The sequence below is a fragment of the Echinops telfairi genome, unplaced genomic scaffold (assembly GCF_000313985.2).
Source record: "Echinops telfairi isolate 266 unplaced genomic scaffold, ASM31398v2 ScPeMD7_7468;HRSCAF=8506_1, whole genome shotgun sequence".
Classification (NCBI taxonomy): Eukaryota; Metazoa; Chordata; class Mammalia; order Afrosoricida; family Tenrecidae; genus Echinops; species Echinops telfairi.
The window spans coordinates 8,330,081-8,342,289 of record NW_022111370.1 but is presented as its reverse complement, the minus strand read 5'-3'; the positions used below and the strand labels follow the sequence as shown (position 1 = coordinate 8,342,289).

Sequence of the window (12,209 nt, the reverse complement as noted above, 5' to 3'; positions counted from 1 at the left end):
GCTTCAAAGCATTTGAAATACCAGAGACATAGCTTCTAGCATCACAGCAACACACACACCACTACAGTACGATAAACTGACAGACAAGCAGTGGAGTCTCTCTCCCTGGGATGCCTTATATTAAAAAAAAAAACTAATTAAAATAGTGACTTCCAAGGGGATCTACAAAATTCTGGGCAAGGCGGCCGGCTGCTGAGTTTTCTGGGGAGAGTTTTGGCAACTCCACCAGCAATTGCATGCAAAGGTTGGGGGAGCTGCGAATGAGGAGGTGAGGAAACGAAGCAGGAAGTTTATACAAGGTGATTTTGTGGAAGATCAAACCTGACATATTTTTAGGACTCGGATAAAAAATGCAAAACAGCCATCTCTTTTAAGAGCCATCTTGAAAATTGCAATAAATTTTTCTTGACAGAAACTCACTCAAGTCCAGCATGTAATCTCCCGCTGTCAAGAAGAGTAATGTCAAGTGGTATATGTTCTCTACTATAAAAAAAAAAGGCAGCTTGCTTGGGAAGAGGGAAGTAAATGTGCCATAGACACTTTTCAAAGCTCAGCTTGTGCACCTGATAGAATCCCTTTTCTTTGGTCTGTCTTATGAAAAATGAATATTTTTAGAAACTGCATCCAGAAGCCCTTTTGGGCCAAATCTTTCTAACCAACTCTTGCCCGTGAAGTAAGAATAAGAAGCTATGGAATTAGATAAATTGAGGCTAGAATCATAGCTCTGCTAGTTATTAACTCAGGGACCTTGAACAAGTTGCTTCCCATAAAAAGTGCTCAATAACCTTACCTGTAAAATAAGAGTAATAGCACTCTCTTCATCCCTGGTGCTCTGGGAGCTGCAGGCGTTGGTGCAGACATGGTCAAGTCCAAGAACCACACCACACACAACCAATCCCGGAAATGGCATAAAAAAAACCCCATCACAATGATACTGTGGGGGGAGGTCAGATGCACAGGCATTCCCCCCCTGAGGGCCATCAGTTGCCAGACTGCAGTGGGCCCTGCTCCCTGCTGCTGGGGACAATGGACAGGCTCCTGCAGGCGGAGTTCACATCCTACCGATAATGTTCTCTATCAGTTGGGCCAGGAACAAGCCAAACTGGCTCTGTGATATTCAAAGTTAGGCTGCCATCCTGTATCTAAGACCCGCCCATCTTGTATACCCCCAATCCCTCCTCTTCCTATTGCATGGATACTCCTAGATCACCCCCTCCCATTACTGTAATACCTATAGCACAACCCTTTCCTGTGACGTATGTCTTCACCTGTAATTAGAGGGCTTGCACGTCCCCAGAGAGGATAAAAGTTTGGGAAGCATTAAAGTTTCTCTCTCCCTCCACGTGGACCACCAAGCGTGGCTGAGGTGAGCAATGCTACCATGAAGTGTGTCTGACTCCATTTATTTCTATATCTCTCTCCTATCTCTCATGCTCTCTATGACTTTACTATAATATTTACTTATTTTTGCTGTACAATTGCACCTACCGAACCCGTAATGATTGTACTAGGAGCTGGCTTCTTCTGGCAATGATACAAATCTCTTAAGGGAGTGGACCCCAAGTTCTTGAGGAACATGCGCTTCCCCAAGAAGCACAACAAGAACGGCCTGAAGAAAATGCAGGCCAACAATGCCAAGGCTGCGGCTGCTTGCACTGAGGTCATCAAGGATCTTGTGAAGCCCACAGAGGTCAAGGCCAAGATCCCAATGGGCGTCAACCACAAGCTCAGCCGACTGGCCTACATAGTCCACCCCAAGCTTGGCAAGCGGGCACCGGCACGTATTGTCAAGGGTCTGAGGCTCTGCCCGTCCAAGGCCAAGGCACAAAGCAAGGCTGAGGCTCCAGCCAAGACCTCGACTCCAGCAAAAGCTGTCAAAGGCGCCCAGGCTCCTAAAAGTAGAGTTCACCGTGTGAGGGCAAGAGGGACTGGTGTGATCCCTGGGCTGCCACTTGCATGGTGCTGGTGTCTTCTTGTGCTGTTTGTTGTACAAATAAACCCAGGCAATGCTGTTATCAGTCCGATGAATAAATAAATAAATAAGAGTAATAAAGGTACCAAGCGATTTTGAGAATCTGGTAAAATAGGCATGTCAAGGGCTTAGACAACAACATTGCTTTTGTTGTCGTTGTTATGGATCGTCTAGTCAATGTCTATTCATCGCTACCCAGTATACAACAGAATAAACCATGGGAAAGATAGGAAAGAAATAAAAAGACTAATCTGACAGTCCGAAGACTCACGGTGCCATCCAGTTGGCTCCAACCCACAGCAACAGCCTTGTGTACAACAGAGCAAAGACTGCATGATCCTGCGTCATCCTCACAATTGTTCCTGTGCCCATTGGGGGAGCCACTGTGTCCATCCAGCTCATCCGGGGCCATCCCCTTTTTAACCGCCTCTCCACGTTATCAAACAAGATGTCCTCCTTCTCCAGGAACAGCTCTTTCCTGACCATAGGCCCACAGGATGTCAGATGAAGTCCTACCTTGCCTCTAAGGAGCGCTCTGCCCTTACTTCTCCCAATACAGGGTGGTTTGTCTTTTTAGCAGTCAGTCCATGGTACTTTCAAGATTCTTCTCCAGCACTCCCTCCAGTCTTGATGCCACACTCGTCTTCCTATAATCCAGTTTCTCTGATGATTTGCTTAGCATATAGATTAAATAAGTATGGTGAGAAGATACAACTCTGATGCACACCTTTCCTGATTTTAGACCATTCAGTGTTCCCTTGTTCTGTTTGCACAACTGCCTCTTGATTCATGTACAAGTTCCGAATGAGCACAATGAAGTGTTCCAGAATTCCCATTCTTCTCAAGGTGATCCACAGTTTATCAGGGTCCACAGAGTCGAATGCCTTTGCATAGTCAGTGAAACACCAGCAGATACCTTGCTAGTGTTCTCTGCTGGGAGTCAAGATCCATCTGACATCAGCAACGATAGCCCTTGTTCCACGTCCACTTCTGAATAGGCCTGACCTTCTGTCAGTGCCCTGTCAATGTGCTGCTGCAACCATTGTTGGATTTTCTTAAGTAAAATTGTACCTGTATATTATATCAACAATATCATTCTATAATTTGAGCATTCTCGTGGGTCATCTTTCTTTGGAAAGGGCACAAATGGGGATCTCTTCCAGTCAGTTGTCCATGTAGCTGTCTTCCAAATTTCCTGCCATAGAAAAGTGAGTGCTTCTTCAGCTTCCTGACGCATTTCAATGAGTATTCCATCAATTCTTGGAACATTGTTTTTGGCTAATGCTTCAGTTCAACTTTTCCTTGAGGAATAGCTATTCCCTAGTTGTGATTTGAGAGCCTCCCAATTCCAGGGGCTCATTTCAGGCACTATTCAGATAGTGTTCTATTTTCAGTGGCAAACCCTCAGAAGTGGACTGTCTCTGCCTTTTTCAGAGTCTGTTCTTAGTCTGAATGCTCAGATCCATCCTGTTCCCCATGGGTAACCTTGTCCATATTTGAAATCTCAATGGCATAGCTTTCAGCATCACAGCAAGATGTGAGCCACCACAAAATGATACACTGACACACATGTTGGGCAGAACAACAGAGAGGTAAACTTGAGTCTGCTAGCCATAGGGTCAGTGGTTTGAATCTACTAGCTACTGTGCCCGAAAAAGATGTATACCCTTGGAAATGCTATGGGTCTGTTCTTTACAGTCCTTCAGGTAGCTGTGAGTAATGCAATGGTTTTGTTATTGATTAATTTAAATATCTAAACAGAGGAGGCTTAGAAGTAAGCCCTCTCATTCTCAGCTCTTTACAGTGCCCCCTGTGTGTTCAGAATCTTCTCAGTAGTTAATCACTAACCAGTGATAATATTTCAACAAGACGTTGCTGCCAACTCTCAGGTCACAGAGCACAGTGCAACGGGAGACAAGCATCCAGCTTAACCACAGAAGACTGAAATATCTCTTCAAAATTCCAAAACACAATTTTAAGAAACAAGTTCTCTTTTCTTCCTCTTAAGGGATGAAGTGTTGTCACTGCCACTTGGGGAAAAAGTTCTGTAAGTAGCATATGGTCATTAACATACTCAGTTTTTTTGGGATAGAATAACTGAAACTGAACTAATCTGCTTAAGTTGCCAACTTTACAAGTGTGCAACTCAAGATGTAACTGCCACCTAACAATAAATAATCTTTTACTGAGCACAAACTATATGCCATTCATTATGGTAAGCACTTTGGTTTTGTTGGAAAATCAAGCATGCTTCCTGCTTTGTGTGACTCAGGGACTTATAATTTAGTGTTGGAACTGAGCTATATCCAAAGAGCAAAGAGAGAGGATTGATCACAGTAAAATGTTCATCTATGTAGTGTTAAAAGTCACAGATTCCTCACTGGAAAAAATACAAACATATATACACATTTACTTATAGTTTAATTCTATGTAGGGTGCCTTAGGCTATGTTCTCTAGAGAGCAACAAAACCTGTATATAGATAAACAGATATTATTTCTTTATTTACAGACAGACAATTATGCCAAGCAAGGGTTCACACAGTTGTAGAAATCAGCTAGTTCTAGTCTAGGCAAGTTTTAAGACTGTGGTTCAGATGTCAGGCTGGAGGTTTCCTCCTGAATAACATATGGGAGCCGGGGGGAGAGGAAGGGAGGGCTGGAGGGGGAACGATATAGCCAAGTTTGGCAGAAAGACAACAGTCTTTTCTGCAGAGGAGATGGCTACAAGATTGGCAGGCCAGGCTTGTGGTTGCAGAGGCAAATAAATCCAAGGTTGGTAGGTCACTGATGACACCAAGAATCAGCAAGCAATAGAGCAGGCATTGGGTCAACTCCAAAAAACTATAGTTCAATGAGCCAGATACATGATCCTCACCCAGCAACAAAGCAAGCAAACAGTTTCTACAGTATCTATATTGACAGTAGGCCACACCCCTGAGGAATCATCCTTCAATTGATTGGCTCTGTACTGTGATCTCAGAAGTTACATCTTACAACTACTTGGCTGTTCATAGTAGATCCAATTGTGGAAGTGATTACATGGTGTTAGATCATATCATGAGGAATTACTAAATCTTAAGTGTTAAACCACTTAAATTCCTAGCTCAGCCAAGTTGACACACAAGACCTTATGTATCACATAGGGCTTTAAACCAGTTTGAATTGTGTTCATCATGGCCTACAGAAAGAAGGACATTATATGAATTTATGTCAACTGAATGACTGTTTTACATGTCATATTTTGACCCAAGTAGAAAACAGGCCCACCTATCAACTGCCAGTTACTACTATGGTGGCTTGCATATTCCTTGCCTATGAGGTCGTGAGCTATCCCATGGGTATTTCAGATAGCAGCAGGATTGCCCATGGTGAGCCCATTTCAGAAGAAACGGAGACTGCAAATAGACTGGAAAGGTGCAAGGAGCGATCCACTTCTGAGGTTTTCACCTTATGAATAGCAGCAGCACAGTATCCAATGACAGCACCTGAAGGGAAGTTCAAAGGCACTCCAAATACAACTGAGGCACTCCTCAGAGTAGGGTCTATCTTCATGATGTGGATGAAACAAAGCTGTCAAGACCTTAATTTGCTGATGGGACAGAACTGAAAATGAAGATAAACAGCTGCAAACATCCATTAATCATCAGAAAGTAAAATGTACAAAGTATGATTATAGGAAAATTGGAAGTCATAAAAAATAAAATGGAACACATAAAGATTGACATCCTAGACATTAATGAGCTGAAATTAAGTTTTTGCTTGCCATTTCCAGTTACCTAATCAAATGGTTTACTATGGTAGGAAGATCAATTCAAGAGAAATGGCATAACATTCATCTTCAAAAAGAAAATTTCAGGATAGTTCTTTAAGTTCAATTTTATCTGTGATTGGATATATCTATATGCCTACAAGGGAGTCTAGATAATGCAGCTATTTTCAGATTTACTTTAATGTGAGTGCTGATAAATTATAGAATTCTACCAATTGCTTCAATCTAAAAGTAATCAAACATGCAGTCAAGAGGCCTTGATAAATACTGGTGATTGGAAGGAAAAAGTTAGGAACAAAGAAGAAGGAGCAGTTGTTGAAGAACGCAGACTTAATAAGAGAGACAAAGCTGGAGATCACTGGAGAATTTTGCGTGACCAATGACTTCACTGAAAATGCATTTTTCCTTTCGTTCTTTTTTGTTTAGAATAGAGCACAGTTCTGTTCTGACACGCACGGAGGTCACCATGCACTGAATTGACTTGACTGGGGCAGATGAAACTGAAGGATTAAAGGTAAAGATTTAGGGACATAACTCACTACTATCAAGTCAATTCTGACTCATAGTGACCCTATAGGGCAGGGTAGAATTGCCCCTGTGGGTTTCCAAGATTGTAACTTTAAAAAAATCATTTTATTGGGGGCTCCTACAACTCTTGTCCTAATCCATCCATGCATCCACTGTGTCAAGCACATTTGTACATTTGTTGACATCAACATTTTCAAAACATTTTCTTTCTACTTGAGCCCTTGATATCAGCTCCTCATTTCCCCCTCCCTCCCTCTCTCATGAACCCTCAATAATTTATAAATTATTATTTTTTTCATGTCTTACACTGAGTGCTGTCTCCCTTCACTCACTTTTCTGTTGTCTGTCCCCCCTGGGAGGGGTTATATGTAGATCCTTGTGATTGGTTCCCCCTTTCTGCCCCCAATAAATGCACCTTTTCAACAACACAAAAGGCGACTGCACACATGGACTTCCCTGGGTGGAACTCATAGGAATCAAATTAGCTACATTTGTGGGAAAAGAGAATAGGCAAGCTCAACATTATCAGCCAAAACAAGCCCAGGGCTGACTGAGAAACACTATCAATTGCTCAAATGTACATTCAGGTTGAAACTGAAAAGATAAAATCAGATCCACACGAGAGGAAATACAACCTTGAGCAGATTCCACTTGGATTTAGGGACCATCTCAAGAACAGATTTGATGCAATGGTTAAAGACAAAAGTGTTCTGTGACGACGTGAAGGACGTTGCGAAGAAAGTGAAAGGACGTTAAAAATGCAGGAAAGCAAAGACTGAAACAGACGTCAGAAGGACTCAGATTTGTTCTGGGATGTAGCCTAGCTAAGGCAAAGGGAGCTATGATGACGTAAAAGACCTGACCAGAACATGATCAAGGGAAGCTCAGGACTTGGTGGAAGACAAGGCTTACAGCTCAAACGTCCAAAGGGAGCACATTCTCCACTATCTCAATGGAAAGACCTGACACTACAGAGCAAGCTTTGATTTTCAGGATTGAAGGATTCAATGGGCAAAATATCGAACAATACAGGGAGTGTCAGAAGAACCAAACAGAATTGGCCAGCCTTCGACCATTTTAAGAAGTGGCATCTGATCAAAAACCAATGATACTGAAGTAAAACTCTAACCTGCCCTGAAAACATTAGTGCAAAGCAAGGCTTCAAGAACGGAGGAAAACTAACTGAAATATTTTAACAACCTGATGCAGCACTGGAACAACTCTAGTGTATGCTGAGAAATTTGGATGACAGTAATCTTACCATTCCCTGGAAAAGATCCATATTTGTGTTCCTTATATACAAAGGTCACCCAACAGAATGTGGAAAATGTTGAACAATATTATTAATACTACATGCAATGAAAATTTTGCTGAAGATAATTCAAAAACTTTTGCAGCGGTACATTGGCATGGAGGTGCAAAAAAGTCAAGCCAGACTTGGAACACATAAAACGAAAACTATCATTGGATGGATCTTGACTGAAAGCAGAAAATACCAGAAAGATGTTTACTTGTGGTTCATTGACTATTCAAAGCCATTTGACTTTGGATCACATGGATCCTAACAAATGATCAATGTCATGTGGGTGAATGTGAATTCCAGAACATTTAACTATGCTCATGTGAAACCTGTGCATAGATAGACAAAGAATTGAATGGAACCTGTTCCAAGGATGGATCCTTTCACCTTACCTATTCATTCTGTATGCCAAGCAAATAATCTGAGAAGTCGGGCTACCTAAAGAAGGACATATACCTGAAGGCAGGCTGGGTGGTACCCTGCAATATGCAGATGACACGGCATTACTTGCTGAAAGAAAAGAGAACTTGAGGCATTTGCCTATGAGGATCAAAGACTATTGCCTTAACTATAGATTATAATTTAAAGTAAATATAACACAAACTTCATAACTAAGCTAATAAACAACATTATTATAAAGGGAGAAAAGTTTGAAGCTATGAAGGATTTAATTTAATTTAAATTACAATCAACGCTTATAGAAACAGCAGACAAAAAAATCAAGCAATGTATTGTACTGAGCAAATTTGCTACAAAAGACCTCCTTGTTGTTCCTGTGAGATGCCTTCAAGTCCATTCTAACTCCTTGTTATTCTACGCCCGACAGAATGAAATACTGCTGGGTCCTGGGCCCTCATCACAAATGTTCCTGTGCTTGAGCCCGTTGTTGCAGCCACTGTGTCCGTCCATCTCCTGGAGGACCTTCCTCTTTGTCACTGACCCGCTGCTTTACCAAACATGATGTCCTTTCCAAGGGACTGGTTTCTCCTGACAGCATGTCCAAAGGATGTAAAGAAGTTGTGGCAGTTATATAATCCCCTGTCAACTTGAGTAAAGTTAATCAGGTCATAGCCAATCATGCCTCTGTGTTGGCCTTCTCCTGAGGATTCTGGGAATCCTAGCTCCTCCCTGGAGGCGGGACACACGTTCTTTCTCCTTCCTCTTCCTGTTAACAAGCCACATGGAGCTACATGCCAGTCAGAGCCCTTGAGATGTTTCCACCACTGCTGAATCCACAAGACTTTCCACCCACAGGTCTCTGATCTACATCATTGGATGTGTTGCTTGAGTCTGAAGAGGAGTTTATAGACTGGTATCAGACTTATGGGCTAATATTGGACTTATGGATTTGATCTGGACCAGGCTGGGATATTTTCTTCATATACAATTACTCTTTGATATAAAACTCTCTCTTACACATATGAGTGATGCTGGATTTATTTCTCTAGTCAACCCAGACTAACACAGAATTCTCACCATACTTGCTTCCAAGGAGTGCAATGGCCATATTTCTTCCAAGATAGATCAGCTTATGTTTGGCAGTCCATGGTACTTTCCATGTTCTTCTCCAGCCCCACAATTTAAAAGCATCCATTCTACACCCTTTATTACAATGTCCAACTTTCACATGCATATGATGATGCAATGGGGAATACCATGGCTTGGGTCAGGTGCACCTAAGTCCTCAAAGTAACATCCTAGCTTTTCAATACTCTAAAGAGGTCTTGTGCAATAGATTTACTCAAAGCAATGCATCTTTTGGTCTCTTAACTATTGCTTCCATGAGCATTCATTGTGGATCCAAGCAAGACAAAATTTTTAACTTCAACTTTTTTTTTTTTTTTTTTTTGCCATTCATCATGATGTTACCTATTGGTTCAGTTGTCAGGATTTTACATTGAGTTGTAATCCATCTTGAAAGCTTCAATCCTTGATCTTCATCAGGAAGTACTTCAAATCCTTCTCACTTTTAGCAATCAAGTCATCTGGATTTGTCATCTGCATATGACAGGTTGTTAGTAAATCTTCCTCCAATCCTGATGTCATAATTTTACTTCATGTAATCCAGCCTCTGATGATTTGCTTAGCACTGAGACTGTATAAGTACACAACTCAGATGCACACCCTTCCTGATTTTAAACCATCCAGTATTGCCTTGTTCTATTTGCACAACTACCTCTTGATTCATATACAAGTTTCACAAAAGCACAATTCAGTGTTCTGGAATTCCTGTTTTTCTCAAGGTTAGGGATAGTTATGATCCACATGGTCAAATGCCTTGGCATAGTCAATAAAACACAAGTGAACATATTTCTGATATTCTCTACTTTGAGCCAAGATCCATTTGACATCAGCAGTGATATCCCTTGTTCCACATCCTCTTCTAAATCTGGCCTGAATCTCTGGCAGCTCCTTGTCAATGTCATCATAGTTGGATGATCTTTAGCAAAATTTTACTTGCATGGGATATTAAAGCGATTGTTCTATAGTTTGAGCATTGGGTCACATTTCTTTGGAATGGTTATATACATTGATCTCTTGTAATCAATTAGCCAACTAGTTGTCTTCCAAATTTCCAGGCATAGAAGTGCTTCCAGTACTTCATCAGCTTGCTGAAATATGTCAATTGGTATTACATCAATTTCTGGAAACTTGCTTTGGGCTAGTACTTTCAATGCAGCTTGAATTTCTTTCTTCAGTATCATTGATTCTGGATCATATCCTACATCATGACATGATGGAAGGTCAAGCAGTTATTTCTGGTACAGTGATATGGGCATTATTTCATGCTGCCCACTTCACTCAATATTTTGTTCACAGAATCTTTCAATATGCAACTCATGGCTGGAATTGGCTCTTAGGTCTTTCAGTTTAATGTATGCTGAGCATGTTCTTCCCTTTGGTTTTCTAATGCTAGGTCTTTTCACATTTTATTATACTATTTGACTTTGTCTTCTCGAGCTGCCCTTTGGAATTTTCTGTTCAGCTCTTTGACGTCATCATTTCATCCAGATACCTTAGCTGCTGTACGGCTAAACGCAAGCATCAGAGTCTCTTCTGACATCCACGTTGATCTTTTCTTTCTTTATAGTCTTTTTAATGACCGTTTGCTTTCTTCATGAATGATAATCTTGATGTCCTCCTGCAGCTCATCAGCTCTCTGTCATTAGTGTTCAATGCAGCAAATCTGTTCTTGAGATGTTCTCAAAATTCAGGTGGGTTAGACTTAAGGATATATTTTGGCTCTTGCCTCAACCTGAACTTACATATAAGTGGTTGTCTAGTACAGGTAGACAGCTACCTGTTATTTTAACTGGGCTGGCCTGGTTTGAACTGCTCATGTTGAACGTCTCTATCTTCTCTTCCCACAGATGTAGTCAATTTTGTTTCTGTATATTCCATCTGGAGAAGTACAGCATAGAGTCACCTTTTATGTTGTTGAAAAGAGGGATTTTTCTATGAAGAAGTCGTTGATCTTCCAAAATTCTATCATGCAATCTTCAATGTCATTTCTATCACCAAGGCCATGTTTTCCAACTATTGTACCTTCCTCTTTATTTCTAACGTTTTCATTCCAATCCCCTCTCATTATCAATGCATCAATCCATGTTTGAACAATTTCAAACTGGAGTTTGTAAAATTATTAAAGTTTTCACCAGTAGCTGTTATAGTTAGTGTATACATTTGAATAAGAGTTGTCTTTATTGGCTTTCCTTGAAGGCAGATAGATGTTATCCCATCACAGACAGCATTGTACTTCAAGATAGATCTTGAAATGTCCTTTCAACAATGAATGCAATGCCATTGCTTTTGCTTGTCATTCCCGGCATAGAAAATCACATGATTCTGATTCAAAATGGCCAATACCAGTGTTTTTCAGCACACTAACACATAGCATATTGATTGTTATGCATTCCACTTCATTTTGACAACTCCCAGTTTTCATAGGCTCAGACTTCCAAGTTCTGATTATTAGTAAATTGTTGCAGCTACTTCTGCTTACTTTCAGTTGTGCCCCATCAGCAAATGACAATCCCAAAGACTCCACTTCCACAAGCTTTACCTTATTCAAGGGCCCATGTTTGACTCCATTTTTTTTATTATTAAATACTTTTATTAGGGGCTCTTACATCTCATCACAATCCATACATTCATCCACTGTGTCAAGCACATTTGTACATATGTTTCCATTTTCAAAGTATTTTCTTTCTACTTGAACCCTTGGTATCAGCTCCTCATTTTACCGCCCCCTCTCTCCCTCTTTCATGAACCCTTGATAAATTATAGATTATTATTTTCATATATTACATCATCCTCTGTCACCCTTCACTCACTTTTCTGTTGTTTGTCCCCCCTGGGAGGGTGTTATATGTTGATCCTTGTGATTGATTCCCCCTTTCTCCCCTCGCCTTCCCCCTATTCTCCTGGTATCTCTATTCTCATTGTCGGTCCTGAGGGGTTTATCTAGCCTTGAGATTCCCTGTATTGTGGTTTCTTATCTGTAGCAGTGTACATGTTCTGGTCTAGTCTGATTTGTAATGATAGTGTTGGGGAAGAAGTGGTGGGAGGAAGCATTAAATAATTAAAGGTCATGATAGTGGTGGGGAGGAAGCATTAAAGAATTAGAGGAAAGTTGTAT

General features: G+C 41.0%; 1 protein-coding gene across 1 annotated transcript in view; it reads left to right on the top strand.

Moving 5' to 3' along the window:
• The first annotated feature begins 859 nt into the window (after positions 1-859).
• Positions 860-12,209, top strand: part of LOC105979064 (60S ribosomal protein L29-like) — a 73,618-nt gene continuing 62,268 nt past the window's right edge. The window contains exons 1-2 of the mRNA XM_045284391.1: positions 860-932; positions 1,533-1,898. Coding sequence (XP_045140326.1) covers positions 860-932; positions 1,533-1,898 — 439 coding nt within the window. The remainder of the gene's footprint in view (positions 933-1,532; positions 1,899-12,209) is intronic.